Genomic DNA, 24,781 nt, shown 5'->3' with positions numbered 1-24,781 from the left:
CTGCTCTGATCCTGGCTTGTGACCCTGACCATCCCTCTGTCTGACCCTCTGTACTACGCTGCTTGCTACCTGTTCTGATCCCTGGCTTGTGACCCGGACCATCCCTCTGACTGACCCTCTGTACTATGCTGCTTGCTACCTGCTGAACCTGGCCTGTGACCCCGACCATTCTCCGCTTGCTCCCCCTGTACCTACCTGCCCAATTGATATTGACCCGGCCTGCCTGACGACGCTTGCTTGTATATACTGTTATCTGTGGGTGGTTTGGTTTGTTTGCACCGTATTATGTTTTAGTATTGCACTGCGTTTATGTTTGTACTGTTAGTGTTAATAAATTATATTGTTTATAACATATCTGAGGTCTGCGTTTCCCTGCTTCAGTCACACACCTCTGGTCATACCTGGGAGCCCTGACAGGTAAAGATTTGTTGAAGTGTTGTTCTTTTCTATTGCAATGTTCACTGGAAGATTCTGCTTAACCCCTTCCCGCCGACGCCTCCCGGCCCTTTAAGAGATTCAGGCGCCGGGAGGCGGGGCGGTTGGGGCGTGGTTTAGGAATCATGTGACCGCCGTGATGACGCGTCACGGCGGTCACATGATCGGGAAAGGTCCCGTTCGAAAGAGCGGACCGGGACCTTTCCGTGAGTACCACACATGTGTGCTGGGAGCGCGCAGTGAGCGCTCTTCCATTGATTAAAGGGCCCCAACGTTGGGAGACTTTAAGTTTCATCTCACTGGTCAGTGGCTAGGTAGGACATTTCTGCTCTAGATAGTACTGCTATAGCAAATGTCAATAAGCTGCTAAACCCCATTAACCGTTATTGTTTAATGTGTCAATGTCACTCTCATATGTCACCCTAGTCAGTGTGATACTAGTCAGTTTTTGGAGTCTTTGGCAAGTGATTTGTGACTTCTTACTAACTGTGTTATGCAAAGTGGTATCTGTGTTTTATGTACATTACCTGTGTTAAATCAGCTAGTTCTTTTGCAGGGTTTGTCTTCTTCAATAAAACCCATAAAAAATATTCTCAGAGTGTCGAAGTGTTCTGGGTATAATCGGAGGTGTCACCAGATTCAGGTGGGAGCTGAACCTATATATCTAGCCAAGAATCACCCAAGGGTGTGCTACATTTGGGGGCTCGTCTGGGATATTTAGCTCCACCTACCTGATTTAGCTATACCTAGCTCACCCCAAAGACGTGAGGATGGAGCCTGCCAAAGGGTCAAATGTACCTCCTAGTGCAAATACTGCTCAGGCTGAATCTGATTCTTCACCAGCTACTGTTGGCTTAGAGGTTTTGAATACCCTCGGGAATCTAGTGGAGAAGTGTTTGACATCTATTCCATTAAACAATAGATCTGAATATCGCAAATTGCGATTCTTCTCTGGAAAGCAACCTACACCAGTGGGAGAAGATGATTTTGAGGAATGGATTGAACGGGCCATACAGGCGTTAAGTGAATGGGATGTCTCTGAGACACAAAAGAAACAGCGAATCTATGAAAGTTTAAGGGGAGCAGCTTCAAGGGCAGTGCGAAACCTAAAGCTCAGCCAACCAGACTGTACTGGCCAGTACTACCTCAGTGTTTTACAAGATGTTTTTGGGAAGACTGATAAGATCTCAGATCTTATGTACAAACTTGAACACCCCTATCAGGCAAAAGGAGAGAAATTGTCTGAGTATATAATGCGCCTGGATGAGATTATACATCAGCTGTTAACAAAGAAAGGTATCAACCCCAACACAGTAGACAAGATCAGAGTTCAGCAGGTTTTACAAGGAGCACAGCCCTTAGACCCTATTATGATCCAGTTGAGGACATGGACAGACAACAAAAACTTAAAATATCCTGAGCTGATCAGAATGGTAAGAGAGGAGGAAGCAAGGTTAGAAGAAAAAAAGAAATACTCTGGACCATATTCAGCTGTTGGGGTTGCGTTAGTAAGTACGACAAATACTCACCCTGAAATAGCCTCATTGAGGGCGAGGTGTCCGAGCTGAGGGAAATGATTGCCATGCTGATGTCCTCCAAAGGGCGTGAAGCGGGACAGCCTCAGATCAAGACAAACCCCACTCTAGCTGGAAACAACAAAAACCCTGTAATCTGTTACAATTGTGGTGGTGCAGGCCACTATAGAAGCAGCTGTGCAAGTCCATCTAAAGGGATTAGAGACCAAAGGAGAGTAATTCAGAGAGTCTCCTTTTTCAAGACAAACCTCAGGCAAGTCGAGAGGACAGTCATTTGGAATTACTGACTGTGGAACTACTGGTCGACTTAGATCAAGAGGGTTACCCAAGGGATTAGTTGGATCTTCACCTGGAGTATCAGTGAAAATAGAGGGAGTGTATGGCCGAGCTGTGTTGGATACTGGTGCACAAATCACTATCTTCTACAGGGATTTTTACCAGACGTACCTGACACTTTTCCCCTAAACAGTTTGGAAGATTTGGAGATCTGGGGCCTGAGCAATACAAAAGTTCCTTATGATGGATATGTTTCCCTCAAATTAGAGTTCCCTACTATTGTTGTGGGGTCTGCTGAAACCTTTGAGACCCTGGCAGTTGTATGTCCTAGGCCAAAACGAAGATACAGGCACTGCTATTTTAGTAGGGACTAATACAGATTTTATCCAAAGGATGTTGCAGCCACAGCTCAATACAGTCAAAAACACCCTGTATTAAAATCTGCATTCCGTGCTTTACAACGAGAGAAGACTAACCCTAAAGAAGGAGGTTGGACATGTGTGGTTACTAAACCGAAAGGAACAGGTGATTCCTCCAAGAAGGTTCACCTGCTTGAGGGCTAACGTTAAAATTTGTGGGAAACCCACTAGTTCCCATTACATGATGGAAATGGATTCAGGAAATTGTGTTAGCAAGATTTCTGATTCTGGATCTACACAGCTCAGCACTGCGGATTCTGAACAAGTACCAGAGGAACCTTTGTCTATTCCAGAGACTGAAAATGAGTTTCCCAGGTCTGTACTTTCTTCTACTCCAAGCTCTACAGTTGAAGATAAAGAGTCAAAGCCTCCCAGAGCAGTTAGGCCACCAAAGAGACTTACGTATGACACTTTGGGTCAGTACACAAGAATCTGTGATCACTGCTCATCGTTCTATTAAAGCACATGACCTTTCAATTAACTATGCAGCCCCTGTATACCTGGTGACACCTCATCCCAGACGCAGTCTTATATTAAAGGAGATTGGTGGGAAGCTCCCCTGCCTGAATGTTGTGTTCAAAGGTATCACAAAATAAGTCTGCTCCCTCCTACCAGACAGGGTAAACTGGTGAAACTGTAGTCTTAGTTTTACTGTAATGTTAGGTACTGTTCAGTTAAAATCTGTGTGCTAACATTTTATCTTTGGAGGACCAAAGATTTTTGGTGGGGAGAGAGTGTAGAGATGTGCTGGTTGCTTTAAATCTTAAACAGCAGTTGCAAATCATTTTTTTTTCTTTTCCCTCTTTGTGAGTGACAGACAGGGAAAGCAGGACTGTGCTCTGATTGGTTGTTGCTACAGCTGAGAAGGATCTACCCATAGCAGCACTGTTGCAGCTGAACTTATGATTGGCTGTTAAGGAAAGGAGAGAGGAAAAAGGAAGAAGAAGCACATGTGGGGAAGGAGACATTTTCAGGGGACCGTATGGAGCAAGGGCTCCTGGTGTAAAATCAGAGTCTCACTCTCTGTGCTGCTAGAGCCCATGGGCTGGGCTTGGAGTGTGTAGCAGAAGAATTGTTGCAGGAGAACAGTGTGCAAATCAAGGATTGTCCTGTCTGACACTCAGGATTACAGCCACTCAAGTGCATGTGTCTCTCAGAGTTTGGAGCTGCTGTAAGAGAGGATTTCTACTACTGTCTAATGCTATCTAGAGGACAATCCAGAAACAGTGAGTAGTCTGTGATGAAAGGGGATTTTGATATTGCTGCATTTGCTGTACATCTCTGGAGAATGGTCATGAGAAAGCCTGCTCTCTAATTCTCAGAGTGACACAGATCTTGGAAAGCCCAAGCTGCTCAGAATTAGCTATTCCTGCTGCTGCTGCTGCTGCTGCTGCTGCTGCTGCTGCTGCTGCTGATTGATGAGAGAACTCTGTCTCTGTATATTACTGGTTTGTCTCCTCAAGATTTGTGCTGTGGCTGAAGAGTTTAAACCAGGTGAAAACAGAGGGAAACAAGCCAAACAGAAAACTAATGCAGCCACCGCATCGAATGACTGGTACGCTGAAATATATTGCATTTTGGGTTTGGATTTAACACCGCTTTAAGCAAGTTTGGCACACAGCACTTGGAATCTTGGCAGCTGCTGTGCAATCTGACCCTGGCTGCCTCTCCCTGATAGACCCTCCAGATTCATCAGAAATAGCAGCACAGGGAAGGAAACAAAGCAGAACCTCACATAGTGTGATACTGTTTTGTAAAACAGCTTTAATAAAAGTTGCACTTAAAAACATCAGGGCAGATTGGTTCACATCAGCAATGGCTGTACACACACACACACACACACACACACACACGAAAGTGTTATTAAAGGCAGAAGGTTTTTTTCTACCTTAATGCATTCTATAGATATGTGCGTTTTGCTTCAAATTGAAATTCAGATGAAATTTTAGTCATTTGGACGTTTGGATGTCTCTGAATTACAATAGTAACTGTGACAGTGTGGCGATCTGTCACCCTGGATTCTCAACAAGGCAGGTTGAGGGGCTCCAGGGTAAGTGTTTGATACGGAGGAAAGTGGCCTTTCACTTTCCTCCTTTGTTTGTAAGGTCTGTTTTGGGATCTGGAGCTTGGAGATTTCAAAGAGATCTGGGAGGGATGAAATCTCCAATCCTGGGACCAGGTTTTGGGATAGGCCAGGAGACTGATTGCACAGGTGTGTGCAGGCCTTTAGAGAGAGTCAGGACCAGGGTTCTGGGCTCCACCCCAGCAGATAGGAGAGCTCCACCCCGGCAGATAGGAGTCAGGAGGGCTCCACTTGGAAGACAGGAGGTCACTGCCTGGAAGTCAGGTGGGCTTCACCTAGGAGAGGTGGAAGCCAAAAGCAGCAAGGGGCTGCTAGAGACTAGCTGTGTGCTAGAGGCCAGCAGTGTGCAAGAGCCATAATTCTTGAAGTCTGCAGGAGACAGACATCAAGCTGAGTATAAGCCAGGAGGCTGAATCGTTGTTTTGTGTGATGGTGGATACCCCTGCGTGGGAACCTCTTATCTTATTGAACTTTCATTTAAATAAAAGTGGGCTAAAAAGGCCCTGAAAAAGAAAGCGAGTAGCTGTTTGCGTTTAAAAGCTCTACCACGTTGAAGCGAGTTCCCACATAACAAATCAAAAATAATGAAACGAAATTTGAATCGAATTCAACTTGGATTCGGATACATAAAAAAAATAGAATAGAACAGAAAATAATAGAATAAATTAGAAAATAATAGAATAGACAATAAAAATAGAAAATAATAGAATAGAAAAACAATATAATAGAATAAAATATTAAATAACAGAATAGATTAGAAAAGAATAGAATAAATAGAAAGTATATAACTGTCTTCTGAAATTCAAATTTCAAATAGAATATATTCAAATTCTAATAGAATAGACTAGAAAAGAATAGAAAACAATAGAATATCTTAGAATAGAAAATAATAAAATAAACAATAAAAGAATAGGATAGATAAGAATATAATAGAATAGACAAAATAGAATATAATAAAGAGAATATAATTGTCTTCCGAAATTCAAATTTCAAATAGAATAAATTTGAATGTGAATAGAAAAGAATAGAATAAAATAGAAAGAATATAACTGTCTCCTGAAATTCGAATTTCAAATAGAATACATTCAAATTTGAAGAGAATAGAATAAAAAAAGAATAAAATAGAATCAAATAAAATAGACTATAACAATCTTCCGAAATTCAAATTTCAAATAGAATAAATTTAAATAGAATAGTTTGGAAAAGAATAGAATAGAATTCCATAGATTAAAAAAAGAACACAATAGAAAGAATATAACCTTCTATAATTCAAATTTTGAATAGAATAAATTAGAATTCGAATAGAATAGAAAATAAGAGAATAGAATAAAACAGAATATAACCATCTTCCAAAATTCAAATTTCAAGTAGAATAAATTGGATTTAAAATGCCAATCCGAATTAGAATACCGAAGTTTCCGAATGCAGTAGAATTGAATTTGTATGAAATTCGAAAATGAAACAAAACACAAAAAACAATTAAACTAATTTACCGACACAAAATTATTTAAATAACATTGAAACAAAATTAATTTTTTCGTTCTGCACATGTCTAGCATTCTAGGCATTAGGGTGAATAACTTTCTGGGTGCAGATCCCCCCACCCCTGTCAGACCCCTTCCCTCCATACTTACAACGTCCATTAACAGGAGCGCAGCTCGGGAGAGAGCCTGCTTGAGTGTCCCCATAGTAAGAAGCTTGCTATTGGGGCAATCGGCGGCTGGGGGGGGGGCAGAAGTGCTGGCGGATGACCTCTGAAGAAGAGGATTGGGACTGCCCAGTGCAATACGTTATACAGAGCTGGTAAGTATGAATTTTTTTTTTTTTTTAAACATGAGCCTTTAGTATTACTTTAATCTCTGACAGAGCTTTCTGATTGGCTGTTCGCTGTTGCAAAAGCATTGCTCCACGTTCCTGGCTTCCTCCCAAGGTCCCCAGGCATTACCTGGCTTCACCCCAATGTATTGCATCAATGGTGACTTTCGCAATTGGACATAATTAATATAATAAATAATTTACCTAGAGGGGTGTGTGTCCCATTTTAACCTGGGATACAGCTCACCGCGCTTTCTACGTATATTAGTATATATATATATAGGTTCTCATATATTTCAAAGAATTTTATTTTCCACTCGGTAACAGTGCAGCTGCATTTATAGAACCGAGCTACCTTGACTTTCCTGGAGAGGAGATCAGCATGGAGACCCCATACACACCATCTCAAGCCTACATTGATGAGTTTGACCCTATAGCCTATTACAGAACCTACTATCACCCCAAAGAAGGAACATTGGTTGGAGAATGGGTTGGTTTTGTATTGCGGAATTTTCATGAAACTTTCACTTCAGGTAAACAAGTTTTTTGTTTTTTTGTATATAAAGGGTAGGGTAGAGTTACCCTAGGTTCACAGCTAAGCATTTTTCTGCAGCGTTTCGACTTTTACAGAAACGCAGTACAGTCCATTTAACATGATTTCCTATGGGACATGTTCACACCTGTGCATTTTCACCTGGTGTGTTTTTTGGAAGGGGTCAGGGACTTTGTTAACACAACAAGTTGCGTTTTTGGTTCCATGGACTTTAATTTAAACGCTGCAGAAAAGCATGTATTGTGTTTTGTTGCTTTTTGCATTTTAAATCTGCCTAGCAACAAGAAAAAAAATGCAAACTGCAAGTGCAAAAACGCAATGCAGAAACAGCTCAAACGCAACCTGCATAGGTGTGAACCTAGCCTTAGGTCCTATTCACACTTTATGACTTGGAATAGCAGGCAGAATTGTGTGACCACTTGATCCAGGGAATATCCGATTGCCTCTCAGGGATCAGGAAGGAATTTTTTCCCCTGCAGGAGCAAATTGGATCGAGCTTTGCTGGGTTTTTTTGACTTCCTCTGGAGTGTGAGTGTAGGATTATAACTTTCTTTTAATGGTTCAACTGGATGGACTTTTTGTCTTTTTTTCAGCCAGACTAACTATATAACTATGTAATTATGTAACTATGTAACCCCTTGCCCTCCTGAGGATGTTAAAAATCAAATTTCGCCATAACGTTAGGTCAAACTGTATTCTGCTACATGTCTTTGCTAAAAAAAAAAATCCCAATTCATGTAAATTAATTGGTTTACTTGAAAGTTATAGAATCTAAAAATGGTGTTATAGATACTGGGATTTTTCTTTTTTTTTTATACTAGTAATGGCGGCGATCAGTGACTTATAGCAGGACTGTGGGTCTGCAGCAGGCATTCTGACACTGGGGGGAACTGACTGTCACTGACATCCCCAGTGGCACTAATACAGTGATCAGTGCTATTACAAAGCACTGACACTGTACTAATGGCACTGGGCAGGAAAAGGTTAACATCTGGGGAAATCAAAGGGTTAACTGTGTGCTGTTTTTCTATGTGTGCTGTGTGTGCATTACTGTTTAAGCACACTGCTTTGTATGGCTCTACTGTGCAGAGCCATACAAAGCAGCGTGCTGTTGCTGACAGGGGAGAGATCTGTATTGTTCCTCAGTGATCAGCCATAGCCGCCAATGGCAGCGTGGGTAGGACGGCACGTGTGTGCCCCCCCCCTACAAAATCACGTATATGTGAACCGGTCAAGATTCATACCATCTATAGCCAGCTTAAGGTTCTCTGTTTATTATACAAACCCCAACTGATTACAACTGGGGTTGCCACCTCATCCCTTTAAAACCAAACACATTACACGGGTTCTGTGGCTGATTAAGGTGGTAATTAAACTCACTCGGTGCCTTATCTGCATGAAATTAGCCTCAGAACCCGTATAATTAATATGTGTTCGGTTTGAAAGGCATGAGGTGGCAACCCTAACTACAACACAGATACAAGTATTCTATTTATTATACACATTGTTGTCTTGTCTCATCTACACTTCTAAAGGAAAGATCCATTGTATGTTTTTCGTCCTCTAAGGTGATGTTAAAGGAGACCTTCTAATTGACTTTGGAACTGGACCCACAATTTATCAGCTTCTCTCGGCTTGTGAAGCTTTCAACAAGATCATCACTTCTGACTTTCTTGAGCAAAACAGAGCACAGCTACAGAAGTGGCTGAGGAAGGATCCCGATGCATTGGACTGGACTCCAATTGTTAAGATGGTGTGTGAGCTGGAAGGTAATAGGTAAGTTACAAGTGTGTGATAGGTGTGACTATGAAAATGTGTAACTATCTGTATGCATCATACCATAATTAGAGTCAGGAGCGGACTGACAACTCATGGGGCCCCCGGGCAATAGGGGATCATGGGGCCCCTGTGTCCTTGCCCAAACTCAAAAAAGCCTATGAAAAAGGTACCAGGAGCATCTCATGGGGCCCCCTACTGACCCCGGGCAGTGCCCGAGTTTCCAAATGGTCAGTCCGCCCCTGATTAGAGTACATAACTGTAAATTTACGGGGTACATGCGCGGCGAGGAACGTTGATGGCCACATTCTGCTGAGCTCCGCTCATCCCCTGGCCCTAGAGACTCGCCCACAGCGCATCGCTGCTCCACAGGCGTCCCTGGGCAAGTCACATTACACCCCAGCCTCATAATGGGGAAGATTTGGTGCTGGAAGCCGCCTTCTCCGTCGCCACAAGAGCCGCGGCCGTCGCCGTTACAGCAGTTCCTCCACAGGCCACAATCCCTGGCCTCAATTTTGGCCGCGATCTCACGGACGAGCTCCGGACCCACAGTGGTGGCCGGAGGTACTGCATCAGCTGCTCCTACAATGCAGCCAACCTCCTCACTCCCCCAGCATCATCAGATGGAGGAACCCGAGCCCCTGACCCCTGTGAGGGGGACAGTAGAGCCATTCTCCCTCCACTCCTGCCAATCCCCATGTGTCTTCTACTCTCACGGTATCCGCGCTGGAAGAAAAACTGCAGTTTTTTTTGCGCAATATTACCGCCTCTATATCAGCTGAAGTGGGTAAGTTGGCTTTGGATCTTCGTGGGGAAATAGCGCAGATTGGTGAGCGTGCAGATCAATTGGAGAATAAATTTGATGAATTGGTGCAGTACATCCATGTCTTAGAAGAAGATAATGCGTATCTGAAGCACACCATGTCCCAAAATTCAGCTCCAACAAGAAGATTTGGAAAACAGGGAACGCCGGCAGAACGTCCGTATCCACAGTATGTCTGAATCTATTGCTGATTCCCAACTTCGCCAACACCTCCTGTCCTTCACCGCAACTGCCCCCTTGGTCCCAGAAGTGGATTGGCGCATGGACAGGGCCCACCAATCATTAGGTCCCAGATCTGCTGACGGCACCAGACCACGTGATGTCATCATCCGCTTTCATTGTTTTGAGAGCAAGGAAGCCTTGTTAGCCTCTGTACGCAACATTCCTGCCCTGGAATTTAAAGGGGACAGGCTTCAGCTCTTTTGTGATCTCTCTCCGATTACCCTAGCTAAACGGCAGGTCCTGAAGCCACTTACCACTCACCTTCAACACCACCGTGTCCCCTATCGCTGGGGTTTCCCCTTCAAGCTGGTAGTCTCCAAAAATAGTTCCCAAGTTACTCTACGTGATCTTTTTGAGGCAGACTCCTTCCTGAAGCAATTGAGACTACCTCCTCTGCCGGAAGAGAATTCCTCATTACCGCCTACCCCATCTTGTCCTTCCGCTACCCCCAACAAGATTTGGACACCAGTTCGTAGGGGCCGGAAGCGTCTTTCACATACTCCACAACGTCTTCGTCCCCCTCGTTCCAGTGATGAACCTGCTTGATGCTTCTGTGAGGCGTTCTTTTGTGGGCACTTAGGGATTGTATCCTTACCTCCTTCTCCCCCATTCCCTTCCCCTCCCCCCCACTTCCTCTTTTTTTTCTGTGCTGGGTACCTTCATATGTCATATCTTTCTAGCCGGGTTTGCCGACTGATATGTTCTTATGATCCTCGTGTAATGATCTCCCTGTTTGGCTCATATTATGAATCCCTTTACAACTGCTTGACTCCAGACCTCCACCCCCCTCTCACAGAAACTTCTTTTGATAGGTTTTTCAACCCTCTGTTATTACCGAAGCTAGCGCCTTCTGACATTGCGGCCCTCAATGCTGACATTTCATCTGAAGAACTATTTAATACAGTCAAGCATCTCCCCTCGCGCAAAGCCCCGGGGCCAGACGGACTTCCCTACTCTTATTACAAGACTTTCAATGGTATCCTAACTCCCCATCTTCTCTTTATCACGATTTTTCAGAGGTATTATTCCTCAAGCCGGTTTTTCCCCTGCATACATCTCTGTGATTCCCAAACCTGACAAGGACCATTCTATTTTAGATAATTACCGTCCTATTGCTCTTCTGAATTCTGATTATAAGATTTTTACAATGATCCTAGCCAATCGGTTGTCTAGACTCATCTCCAAGCTCATACAGAGACCAAGTTGGCTTTGTCCTTTCCAGACATGCAGCGGATAATACCAGAAAATCCATTGATCTGGTTGATTTGGTTAACTGGTCTTCCGTCCCCACCATTTTATTGAGCCTAGATGCCCAAAAGGCTTTTGACCTGGCCTTATATGTTTATGGTCTTGGAGAAGTTTGGTTTCCATGGCCCTTTCATGGCAGATTTAAAAGCTCTCTACTTTCACCCTTCCTCACAGGTCAGACTAGCCTCCTTTCTCTCACCTCCTTTCCAGATGTGGAATGGTACGCGAGAGGGATGCCCACTCTCTCCACTATTGTTTATCCTCTGTTTGGAACCATTGGCTATTGCAATCCGGTCATACCCCGACATAAAAGGAATGTCTCATGGCCATGAATACAAACTATCCCTATTTGCAGATGATATCCTCCTTACCCTCTCGAATCCCCAAATCTCCCTCCCAGCATTACATAAACTTTTATGACAGTTCGGGACTCTCTTGGGTTACAAGGTTAACACATCCAAGACTGAAGCACTCCCACTCCACATACCGCCAGTTGTCCTCTCATCCCTCCAGGACTCCTTTCCATAACGATGGTGCACCCACTCTTTAAAATACTTAGGCACTAATCTTACTCCTTCTTGCAGTTCTCTATATGATGCCAATTTCCCCCCACTATTTATAGCTATTTCCCGTTCTCTGACGTTTTGGGATACCCTACCTATATCATTCCTGGGACATATCAACGTCATAAAGATGACTGTACTGCCCAAACTTTTGTATTTATTTGCGACTCTTCCCGTTCCTGTTCCTATGTCCAAACTACACTCCCTCCAGAAATCCTTCTACGCTTCATTTGGCATAATAAACGGCATAGAATCGCACGTTGTGTGCTACTCTCTCTGCGTTCTAGAGGAGGCCTAGGGGCCCCAGATATCAAACTACTATTATGCCACCCACCTCCGCTTCATTACCTCAATGTCTACCCAATCCTCTCCCAATCTATGGACTGAGATCGAGTCCTTATCACAACTTCCTAGACGTCTTCAGCAAACATGGTGCAGACAGCCTTCCACCTCCCAGGCCTTGCGATTGCCCGATTGAGCTACTACCGGAGCTGAGATCCCCTTCGGTCGGAATTGTCCCGCTGTCAGAGCATGATTTGGAAGCACTAAAGGATTATATTGATGATAATCTCAAAAAGGGGTTCATCCGCCCCTCTACTTCTCCAGCTGGGGCAGGAATCTTGTCGAAAAGAGAGACCATTCCATCCGTCCATGTGTGGACTACCGGGAATTAAATAATATCACGGTGAAGAATAGATATCCTCTGCCACTAATCCCAGAACTCTTTCAGAGGCTCAGAGCAGCAACCATATTTACCAAACTAGACTTAAGAGGGGCCTACAACCTCGTAATGATCAGAGAAGGATGAGTGGAAAACCGCCTTCTATACCAGATTTGGGCATTACGAATATTTAGTTATGCCCTTCGGGCTATGTAATGCTCCAGCAACCTTCCAGCATCTGGTGAATGATATCTTCAGGGATTTTCTAGACGTTTTTGTGATCGTATATCTCGACGATATTCTGATCTTCTCTGCTTCCATCGAGCTTCACGTGCAAAGGGTCCTTGGTCACCTCCGTCTGCATGGACTCTATGCTAAACTAGAGAAATGCGAGTTTGAACGCCAGAGCATCCAGTTCCTGGGACTAATTACAGTTGTGTTCAAAATAATAGCAGTCAGCCATCACTAACCTGAGCAATCACTTTTTGGTAGAAATAATATTTCTACATGGCAAATAATTTACTAGCAGGTGTAGTAGAGTAATAGAAATCCAACAGACCCAACAGTCATGACATGCATGCTGCTGATTCTGTGTAATTGAATCACTAATTAAAAGGGGAATGTTCAAAATAATAGCAGTGTGGAGTTCTATTAGTGAGGTCATTCATTCTTTGAAAAACAGGTGGCAATTATTGCCCTTATTTAAGGAAGGAAGGCAGAAAATGTTGTACATGCTGGTTACAGTGCATTTCTCTCTGAAATTCTGAGGAAAATGGGTCGTTCCACACATTGCTCAGAAGAACAGCGTACCTTGATTAAAAAGTTGGAGAGGGGAAAACATACAAAGAAGTGCAGAAAATGATAGGCTGCTCAGCTAAAATGATCGCAAATGCTTTAAAATTGCAACCAAAACCTGAAAGATGTGGAAGAAAGCGAAAACCTACCATTCGAATGGATAGAAGAATAGCCAAAATGGCAAGGACTCAGTAAACAATCAACTCCAGGAAGATGAAAGAAGGTGTAAAGTTCCCTGTGAGTACTGTTACAATTAGAAGACGCCTATGTGAAGCCAAGCTATCTGCAAGAAGCCCCCGCAAAGTCCCACTGTTGAAAAAAAGACGTGCTGAAGAGGTTACAATTTGCCAAAGAGCACATTGACTGGCCTAAAGAGAAATGGCACAACATTTTGTGGACTGATGAAAGTAAGATTGTTGTTTTTGGGTCTAGTGGCCGGAGACAGTTTGTCAGATGACCCCCAAACACTGAATTCAAGCCACAGTACACTGTGAAGACAGTGAAGCATGGTGGTGCAAGCATCATGATATGGGGATGTTTCTCATACTACGGTGTTGGGCCTATTTATCGCATACCAGGGATCATGGATCAGTTTGAATACATCAGAATACTTGAAGAGGGTGTTCAAACAAGACAACGACCCCAAACACACCAGTAAACGTGCAACATCTTGGTTCCAGACCACCAAGATTGACGTTATGGAGTGGCTGGCCCAATCCCCGGATCTTAATCCAATAGAAAACTTGTGGGGTGACCTCAAAAATGCAGTTTGAGGCAAAACCAAGAAATAGAGGAGAACTGTGGAATGTAGTCCAATCATCCTGGGCTGGAATACCTGATCACAGGTGCCAGAAGTTGGGTGACTCCATGCAACACAGATGTACAGCAGTTCTCAGAAACAGTGCTTATACAACCAAATATTCATTAAGTGATTCAAAGGAAAGCAAAATCTTCAAACATTTTTTAGTTTATATAGTGAATGTTTGAGTTCGTAAAGAAGAATACAAACACTGCTATTTTTCTGAACAGTCTAATATTCAGTTTTCTTCAATTTTTGTTTAGAGGAAAAACACAAATTTGATATATTTTTCTTCATGTTTTGATTTGGAATAGAATGTGTAGTGTTCCCAATGCATTTGTGTGTATGGAAATAAAAGCTATTAGAAGGATTTTGACCTTTATTCCCTTTTTTCAACACACTGCTATTATTTTGAACACAACTGTATATCCACAGGTGGTTTCAAGTTGGATCCTCAGAAGGTTTCTGCCATACTAGAATGGACTGCACCAGCTGATAAGAAAGGAGTTCAGCGCTTCATAGGCTTTGCCAATTTTTTAGAAGATTTATCAGAGGATTCTCAGCCATCATTACACCGATTACACAACTGACCAAACGGGGTCCGATTCCATTGAACACCGGAAGCTCAAGGTGCTTTTGAAACTTTAAAGAGACTGTTTACATCAGCACCCATACTAAGCCATCCAGACCCAGTACTACCCTTTGTGGTAGAAGTAGATGCTTCAGAAAGTGCTGTTGGGGCTGTCCTCTCACAGCGACAAGGTCTAAATTTCTGCTTCACTCTGTTGCCTTCTTTTCCAGGAAATTATCCCCAGCAGAAAGAAATTACGATGTAGGAGATTGGGAATTACTTGCCATCAAATCCACCTTGGAAGAATGGAGATACCTTTTAGAAGGCGCAGCACATCCCATCCTAATCTACACTGATCACCAAAAATCTGAAATACCTAAAGACGGCAAGACGTCTAAAACCCCGACAAGCCAGGTGAGCACTTTTCTTTTCTTGATTCAGCTTTCATATTACCTACAGACCAGGCTCCAAGAATGTCAAACCAGATGCCCTGTCTAGAATGTTTGACGATCCGAGGGATCCACCTAGCCCAGATACAGTGCACTCAGCAGGTAACTTCTGCCTCTTGCAACCTGATCTTTTTTCGCAGATCCAGCAGGCATCTGTTGGGGCTCTGTCTCCTCCAGGAGTAACCCTGTCTTCCAGAGAAGGATTACTAAGGTCAGGGACCGAATTTTTGCACCTAAAGCCACTGACAATTTTAAGGCTATACCATGATCATCCGCTGGGACATTTCGGGGTCCACAAGACCCTGGACTTAGTACAGCGTCTGTTCTGGTGGCCTGAATGGGAGAAGGATTGCAAGGCCTACGTAAGCTCCTGTCCCACATGCATCCGGAATAAGGGCAATAAGAGCAAGGCCTGGGGGTTATTGAGGCCTCTACCAGTACCTGACCATCCCTGGAAGATGATATAGATGGATTTTATCATGGAGCCAACTCCATCAGAAGGATATTCAGCTGTGTTATAGTGGATCGATCTTCCAAAATGGCCCATTTTATTGCCTTGAAAAGGAGTACCATTTGCAGCGGAAACAGCCCAAGTGTTCATTAAGGAAGTGGTGAGGCTCCATGGTGTTCCAGGAAACATCGTTTCAGATCGAGGGATGCGGTTCACCTCAGAATTTTGGAGAGCCCTTTGTGAGAAATTGAGAGTGGGACTCTCGCTCTCTTCTGCCTATCACCCCCAGACTAACGGCCAGACAGAGAGAACCAATCAAACCTTGGAACAATATATTCAATGTTTTACATCCTTCTCTCAAGATGACTGGGTATCACTCTTACCCTTGGCGGAATTTGCCTATAAAAACTCAAGACACTCGGCCACAAGACAATCTCCCTTCTTTTCGACCTATGGATATCACCCTGCATCTATTTCTAATTCAATACCTGAATCAGCAATCCCAGCAGTCCAGAATATCTCTGAATTCTTACAACAGAACAAAATACTACAGGAAACAATCTCAAAGGCTCAGCTGGATAATAAGAAATTCTTTGACAGGAAGAGAAAAGGAGAACTGGTCCTGGAACCGGGACAAGCGGTATGGCTGTCAACAGCCAATCTAAGATTAACCTGTCCCTCAAAGAAGTTAGGCCCAAAATTCGTGGGTCCTTTTCCCGTAAAGAGGAGAATCAATGATGTAGCATATGAGCTCATATCACCAGATTCCCTAAAGATTCATCCTGTATTCCATGTGTCACTACTCAAGACTGCACCCTCTAACCCCTTCCCAGGTCGGGAAGTGGGGCCGCCCGAACCAGTAATCGTCGACGGTGAAGAAGAATATGAAGTTGAAACCATTGTTAACTGCAGGAAGAGGAGGAACCAAATCCAATATCTGATTAAATGGAAAGGGTATGGTCCTGAAGATAATTCTTGGGAGCCGTAGTCTAACATCCATGCCAAAGAGTTAATTGAGGCATTTAAACGCAGGTAGCCAGAGAAGATGGCCCAGTTGGGCATCCGGAGGCTGCCCTTAAGGAGGGGGCACTGTCAGGGATCCTGTCGCCGTGCAGCGTTGCGACAACGACGGATCCCCTTGAGTCGCAGCGGTGGGAGTGCGCAGGTGCGGGAGCGTGCGGCCATGCATGTTCAGTAGCGTGGAAAACTCGCGCATGTGCAGTAAGCGCACACGTCACGTCAGGCGGGCTATTTAAACCCGCCTAGTAGTAAAATCACTGCCTTCTGGCCTACTACATTCCTGATACCTGTATTCTGCATTACCCGACTAAGAGAGAACTCAGCCTGCACTGACCTCGGCTATTATTATTATACAGTATTTATAAAGCACCAATAGTTCGCTCAGCGCTGTACATTACAGAGGGGGACAGAACATGTGACAGAACAATACCAATACAATGCAAAACATGAGGGGATTGAGGGCCCTGCTCTTTTGAGCTTACAATCTAGGAGATCCCTGACCATTCTCTTGCTTGCTCCTTTTGTACTTATCTGCCCGCTTGATACTGACCCGGCTTGCCTGACTCTGCTATATTATCCTGCCTGCACCTGACCTGCATCTTGTCGGCTACCATATTCACCTACCACTGCACCCAGGGCTCTGCACCTGGCCTGCATCCTGATCACTGCCATACCTGTCAGCCACCGCATCCACGCACTGGTGCTCGGTCCCAAGACCCGCATCCTGACTGCCGCCTCACCTGCTCGCTGCTGCACCTACATTCCTGCACCCACACCTGGCTTGTGTCCGGATCCCCTGGGTCCCCAGCTACCTGCCAACAGCTTCAGGATCTACACGGCACTTCTGCCACTCCTGGTTCTGCGCCCCTGTTCCCACTTCCAGGGACCCGAGCGGGAGTTGTAAGAGGACGCCCTCTCTCCACTTCAGGCTCCCCAACCAGGTACGTAACAACTATTATACAGTAAGTCAGTAGCAATGTTCCTGATTGCTGCCACAGTAGTTGCTAGTGTCACCATACCAATCCAGGCAGCAACAGTGTTCCTGACCACCGTCACACCAGTGCAGCACTGCTTCTGCCTGCCACCTACACTGACCATGGCCTGTTTATTGACCACATTCTGCCTGCTGCCTGGACCAATCCTTTGCCTGTTTGCTGACGATTTCTCTGCCTGTGGCTTGAACTGACTCATCTACACGTCAAACTGACAATGTTCCTGCAAGACAGCAGTCCCAGCCATCCCCTGCAGACAACTACAGTCCAGGAACCACAGGAGTTCTTCCTTTATTCAGCCTCCTATACTCCCTGGCCAGCAAATATGGCATTCCTAGTGCCAGCCATGTACCAGTAGGCTAGGCTTGCTTGGCTTAAAGGAACTGGGACTGCTATAGGTGACGCTACACTAAGCCATGTTCCCTGACCACTTGTATAGAGGCAACCATTACAGTACATTGGTTTTGATACAATTGGTTTGTGTAATACAAAAGATGCTATGTCTGATATATAATCAGTCCAGTGGAAAAAAAAAAAGTGGAAAAGTCTTAGATATGTAGTTTCACTATAACCAGAAGTAGCAGAATGTGTTTTGGGCTGTAATTCTAAGTATGCCTATGCATTGTGTGAGAAATATCCTATTAAATTGACAGCTTTGTGTAAAAAAGCAATTTGCATTTTCTATTTGCATTTTCCAAAAACATGTGGCAAAACATTGAAGTCTCCAAAAGACTCACCACGCCTCTTAGAAAATACCTTGGGGAGGTTGCTTTCCAAAATGTGGTCATTTTGTGGGTGTTTGCAAAGTCCTGGTGCTCAAGTGCCACCACAAATGTGATAAGTAGTCATAAAATTTGATGCACAATTTATGCCACTTTAAGCATGTGAAGATTTTAGGCCCCTCTATGTGAATAGGGCCTGTGAAAAAAGTCTCACACATGCAAGGGCGGACTGACCATTTGGAAACTCGGGCACTGCCTGAGGGCCCGGGGTCAGTAGGGGGCCCCATGAGATGCCCCTGGTACCTTCTTCATAGGTTTTTTTGAGTTTGGGCAAGGACACAGGGGCCCCATGATCCCCCATTACCCAGGGGCCCCATGAGTTGTCCGCCCGCCCCTGCACACATGTGATATCCCCATACTCAGGTAGAGTAGCAGAATTACACCTCAAGACAAATTCTAACTTTGCCTATGATGTGTATTAGAAATATCTTATTAATTGAGAACTTCATGTGAAATATATTTTATTTTCCTTCCTAATTTTTCAAAAACTTGTGGTGAAAAATTACATTTCAAAAGCCTCATTATGCCTTTCAGGAAATGCACTGGGGTGTTTGCTTTCCAAAATGTGGTTATTTTGTGTGCGTTTCCACTGTTCTGGTGCTCCAAGCCTCTACAAAATGTGATAGTCATTCAATTAGATGCATAGTTTATGCTCTTTGAAAGCCAAAAGGTGCTCCTTGGATTTTTGGGCCCCACCATGCATCTAGGCTGTGAAAAAGTCTCACACGTGGTATCCCCATACTGAGGAAACATAGCAGAATGTGTTTTGGGGTGTAATTATAAGTATTTCTATGCTTTGTGTGACAAATAACTTGTAGGCTCTATAACTTTCACACAGACTAAATAATATACACTGATTAGGGTTATTTTACCAAAGAAATGTATCAGAATACATTTTGATCTAAAAGAGAACTGTGTTTTCTTTCCAACTGTTCTGAAAAACTTTCTGGAAAATACTACATATCTTCCCTGCGTGGGGTAAAGATGCATTTGTATGCTTTAATCTCCACCAAGTAACAGGCCTCTTGTTATGTACTATAAAATTCACTTAATATTGTTATGGTTATTTACAGTAGGTATGTTTAATAGATTTGATGGGATGCTCTGTAGTAGTTACACAAGTTGGATTATGTTGACTTTAAATGTTTGCAATCATAATATTGATGAAAATAATCTATAGTGTGTTCTTTCAGTGACAGTGAGAGCTGTAAGAGAAAGGAAGAAAAACTGAGAAGAACAGTGACAAAAGTTCTGAAATGTGATGCTCTGAAGAAGAAGCCATATGACCCGGTGGAGATGCCTCAAGCCGATTGCCTGATTAGTTGCCTCTGCTTAGAAGGACCCTGCAAAGATGTAGAATCATTCACCCATGTTTTGAGGAATTTTAAGGACCTCATTAAACCAGGAGGTCACATAATAATTCAGAGTGTGCTCAACTCTTCCTACTATTATGTTGGCCAAAAAAAGTTCTTTTCTCTGGCCATTACTAAGGAAGAACTTGAAAAGGCATTTAAGGAGGCTGGCTATGAAATAGTGAAACTAAAGGTCATTCCATTAAATGAAAAGTCAAGGTTGGACATCAGTGGTCAGGATGGCTATTACTTTCTCCATGCCCGTAAGCCATGTTGATAGGGCAAATTACCTTATAAAGTATACAGTACATACCCAGGTGCTAATCAGCAATTTCTCCTGTTGCTTTCCAAATGTATTGTACAGCAAAGCTGAGGAGACATCATAGATCAATTAATTGCTATTCCAAGTTTAAATGTTTTAAAAAAACATTTTTAATTCATAATTATTGGTAAAAAAAAAATAATGAAAAGCATTAATACCACTTCAAGTTGGCCCACACTTGCCTGCAATCCACAGCTAGGTGCCTGTCCAGCTCACCACTGAGCAATATATATCAACCAAACAATTTATGACAACATGAGCCAGAATTAGATGCAAACTACATACGAAGCAGGAGAGATCTTGCTGCCCTTCATGCTGAATAGTGCTGCATATTATTAACTCATACAGTTAGCATTTCAACATCTAACAGTATCTAACAGTATCCACATCTCCAAATAGTTACACAAATTGACCTTAATATATTGGTATTTTACGGGATGCCAGAATAAAGCCAGGTACACACAAACTGAAATTTGATCTGTATGTGGCCCTCCCTGTTCAACAACCTGCATTCAATCAGCCACTGGCAGCAGCACTGATCAGTGTATTCTGCCAGCAGAGGAGTGCCCACTGTCCAAATACAATAGCACAGCGGCAGAGATTCCTGCATCCACCTTGCTTGTGTGGATGCAGGTATTTGTTAGGTTTTTTTGTTCAGCCACTGGTTGTACCCAGCTTTACTCATGTACTATTTCTAAAAGAATGTTTTTATGCTTATATTGAAAGTAAAAGATAAAATTGTATTTCATAATAAAAAGTATTAACAGATTTCACTGGTTATGTACATCTTTTGCGTTGTGTTTTTTATCCAGTATTGCCATGATTTACGCAAGTTTCAGGAATCTAGGAATGACCAGAAATGTGTGGACTGACACAGGGAAACGCAGACTTCAGGTATGATATAATAACGATATAATTATTATTAGCCACCCAGATATATAACGCACAGTGAACAAACCAACCTTCCACTAATCTTAGTATGTGCAGGAACACAGGCGTAGTCAAGCTGGAGAGGTGGAATGGTCAGGTAGGCCAGAAGGTACTGTCCGGTGCCTGCTAAGTCCCAGCCTGCTATTCACCAGGGCCCCTAATGGTGGGGATGGACTTGGTGCAGACTGGAACCAGCTCGCGACCCCTGAGTGCGTCCGGCTGTGGTAGCGAGTACTGGCAGGGGAGTGCAGGAACGGACTCTGATGGGAAGAGGCAGGCAGACTTACTAGAGGTGATCCGTGTGGGATGGATGGTCGGGTGAAGTAAGCGTAGTCAGACAGGCTGGGTCGGTATCGTGCGGGCAGAGTGGTACAGGAGGAGCAAGCAGAGAATGGTCGGGGTCACAAGCCAGGTTCAGCAGGTAGCGGGCAGCGCAGTACCGAGGATCAGGCAGAAGGATGGTCAGGCAAGCCAGGGGTTCAACAGGAGACGTTCAGCAGAGGTCAGGATGAAAGCAGGGTCAACAACGAGGCAGGAACACAGGATACCAGGTACAGGGCTCATGGGAAACATACACCAAGGCCCTGATCACAGGCCTGGTCATTCCTTAAATACACCTTCTGCAATCAGCCCAAGGTTTGGCTGATTGCAGGAGTGAGCTTCCGGCTGCTGAGAGCACCCGCTGGTCAGCCCTGGTACTGCAGCCCACACGGCAGGTGAGTCCCACCACCAGTACTGAGTCCATTCCTGACAGTACCCCCCCCCTCAAGGAGCGGCCTCAGGACGCTCCAAACAGTCCTTAGTGGGCAAAATGTTCCACCGCCCAGGTCAGGTAACTGGCTGAATATCCTACTGCCGGAGTAAACCGGCTGGCTGGGTTTCCTGCTGGTAGACTTCTCTTTGTGTAGGGGAACCCAGGAAGGCAGGTCGCTGGACACAGGATTTCCAGGAGCAGGCTGGGAATCAGTTATTGGCCAGTTTAGCTGGACATCAGGGGCTGGTACATTGGGCTGCGCAGCGGGCAGAGGCACGTCGGGCTGCGCAGCGGGCAGAGACACGTCAGTGGGCACCGAGTCATCTGGCACGACAGCGGGCACCGAGTCACCTGGCATGACAGCGGGCACCGAGCCATCTAGCAGAACCGCGGGCACAGAGTCACCTGACAAGTCAGCGGGCACCGAGCATGTCAGCAGGCACCGAGCCATCTAGCAGAACCGCGGGTACAGGGTCACCAAGCTCAACAGCGGGCACCGAGTCAACTGGCACGACAGCGAGCACCGAGTCAACTGGCACGACAGCGAGCACCGGGTCATCAGGCATCAAGTCAACTGGCAGGATAGTACAGCGAGTGGGAGCAGGGTACTGACATGTGGTAGATAGCAGGGTATACTGGGCTGTCACTGGGGGTGCTGTAGGGAATGCAGGAAAAGAGCTTTGAGCAGAGGAATGATGAGAAGCAGGACTGGTTTGTTTCAAGCTGACTGAGGCTGGGTGTAACAAGTCTGACCATGTCTGCAGTAAGGGTTGGACAACGCTCAGCTTACACAAGGCCTGTCTGGTCAAAGTTTGCACTGCGTTTATACACTTCTTTAGCACATGTGGAGAACATGCTGAATAATGCTCCAAGAAGCAATCCGGATCATCCTCCAACAACCATACCAGTGATACTTTTTGACTCACCCTGAATGGAGGAAGGAAGTCATCCCTGCTTTCAGGGGTACTAGATGAAGCCAACTCAGCACAAGCCTGAATCAGTGGTTGCACCTCAGAGAACTCTATGCCCTGCCCTACTAGGGAATGAGCGACCCGTATACACTCTAGCAGCTGATCCCTGGTATACTCCTGCAGAGTCTGATAGGCATATTCTCCGTCATCAAAGACTAGCAGAGACAAATACTCAACCTCCTCAGGATGCATCCTTCACAACAAGCCAAGATGGCTTCCCTGTGCAGCCACTTCTGGTCAGGAAAGGCCTTGGTGTGATGTCAGGAATCTAGGAATGACCAGAAATGTATGGACTGACACAGGGAAATGCAGACTTCAGGTATGATATAATAACGATATAATTATTATTAGCCAATCAGATATATAACGCACAGTGAACAAACCAACCTTCCACTAATCTTAGCATGTGCAGGAACACAGGCGTAGTCAAGCTGGAGAGGTGGAATGGTCAGGTAGGCCAGAAGGTATTGTCCGGTGCCGCCTGGCGGTGTCTCTAGCAGCCCACAGCACGGATTTCCTCAGGGCGCGGGGTCTAAGTCCCAGCCTGCTATTCACCAGGGCCCCTGATGGTGGGGATGGACTTGGTGCAGACTGGAACCAGGTCACGACCCCTGAGTGCGTCCGGCTGTGGTAGCGAGTACTGGCAGGGGAGTGCAGGAACGGAGTCTGATGGGAAGTGGCAGGCAGACTTACTAGAGGTGATCCATGCGGGATGGATCGTCGGATGAAGTAAGCGTAGTCAGACAGGCTGGGTCGGTATCGTGCGGGCAGCGTGGTACAGGAGGAGCAAGCAGAGAATGGTCGGGGTCACAAGCCAAGTTCAGCAGGTAGCGGGCAGCGCAGTACTGAGGATCAGGCAGAAGGATGGTCAGGCAAGCCATGGGTTCAACAGGAGACGTTCAGCAGAGGTCAGGATCAAAGCAGGGTCAACAACGAGGCAGGAACACAGGATACCAGGTACAGGGGCTCATGGGAAACATACACCAAGGCCCTGATCACAGGCCTGGTCATTCCTTAAATACACCTCCTGCAATCAGCCCCAGGTTTGTCCATTCCTGACAGCAAGTACATGCAGATGAATATACCATCTGCTCTATTTGTACATACAGATGAATCCTGACCAATGGTTGTTGTTGCTGCTTTAGAAATGATGGCATATAAAGCATGGGAAACTATATATTTAGTAATTTTATACACCTGTGTCCCATATTTTAATTTAATTATTTGGGAAATGTGGGATTGACGGTCAGCATAAAAATAGGAACACGTGTTTTTCTATTGTTTATATATATTAAGCCTTGCTGGTTTCTATACAGTGCTATGTCTCAGTATTTTTATTATCTTCCATTGAGGGACAAAGGAAAGTAGTAATTCTTAGACACTTGGGTTATACTGCTGCCTTTCAAAGATTTGGACACTGGAAAACAAAAAAAAGTTAAGGCTACCCTCAAATAATCCCTCTTCCAACTTTCATGCCAAGTTTTTTGCTATTGTCCTAGGAATTTGCATGCCCTTTCCCCAGCTCTAACTTACCTTTCTTCATTTAATTTTTCTTAATTTACAGTAAGACAAACCACAGATGTTTTTCCTTCTATAGTCTTTGATATAAGATTTGCTCAGTGTGCTATAAATCCTTTTTGTATTTTATTTAGATGTTTGGAACACACCTGGTTGCTAGTGCTGTCCACCCTCCTAGGATTTGAGTATTGTGGACATGCATCGCTGGATTTTGGTCTATTGATCATTTCATCTCCAGCTGTGTCTGTTTGCCCCTTATTGACACTATGGGGTTGATTTACTAAAGCTGGAGAGTACAAATTCAGGCGCAGCTGTGCATGGTAGCCAATCAGCTTCTAACCTCAGCTTGTTCAATTAAGCTTTGACAATAAAACCTGGAAGCTGATTGGTTTCTATACACAGCACTGTCAGATTTTGAACTTTCCAGTGTTAGTAAAGCAACCCCATATGTCCACAATATTAAGAGTACACCATTTTTGTAAAAGAGGTTGGCATAGAGTGGGGCTAGCCAGAGAGTGATCGGATTTAGAATCCTTTAATAATCCCAGAGCAAAATTATTGGCAGTTGGCCAGCTGGAACACGTATTGCTCATAAAATGGGGATTCTTAGTTTGAATATGGTGCAAGAGTTTGCTATGAATGGGTTACAGCTCTTTAGCATCATGT

The 24,781-nt window shown here is 44.5% G+C and overlaps 2 protein-coding genes across 3 annotated transcripts; both read left to right on the top strand.

Annotated features, from left to right (window-relative positions):
- The first annotated feature begins 1,205 nt into the window (after positions 1 to 1,205).
- On the top strand, positions 1,206 to 2,003 carry LOC149450922 (paraneoplastic antigen Ma1 homolog). Its single transcript, XM_089691246.1, has one exon. The coding sequence runs from the start codon at positions 1,206 to 1,208 to the stop codon at positions 2,001 to 2,003; it is 798 nt and encodes a 265-aa protein (XP_089547372.1).
- A 4,790-nt stretch (positions 2,004 to 6,793) lies between these two features.
- On the top strand, positions 6,794 to 20,710 carry LOC149450921 (nicotinamide N-methyltransferase-like). Of its 2 annotated transcripts, XM_089691253.1 has the most exons (4): positions 6,794 to 7,096; positions 8,685 to 8,892; positions 14,805 to 14,988; positions 19,462 to 19,600. In XM_089691253.1, exons 1-4 carry the CDS (start codon positions 6,946 to 6,948, stop codon positions 19,462 to 19,464), a joined length of 546 nt encoding a protein of 181 aa, XP_089547379.1. In that variant the 5' UTR covers positions 6,794 to 6,945; the 3' UTR covers positions 19,465 to 19,600. The 2 variants fall into 2 exon arrangements, with proteins under 2 accessions (XP_089547379.1, XP_089547378.1); XM_089691252.1 differs by lacking the exon at positions 14,805 to 14,988 and having other exon boundaries at positions 6,814 to 7,096; positions 19,462 to 20,710.
- The last annotated feature ends 4,071 nt before the right edge of the window (positions 20,711 to 24,781 follow it).

Source organism: Staurois parvus, unplaced genomic scaffold, assembly GCF_062004578.1.
Source record: "Staurois parvus isolate SC_StPar_1 unplaced genomic scaffold, SC_StPar_1.0 ptg000558l, whole genome shotgun sequence".
Classification (NCBI taxonomy): Eukaryota; Metazoa; Chordata; class Amphibia; order Anura; family Ranidae; genus Staurois; species Staurois parvus.
This window is presented reverse-complemented; position numbering and strand designations above follow the sequence as displayed.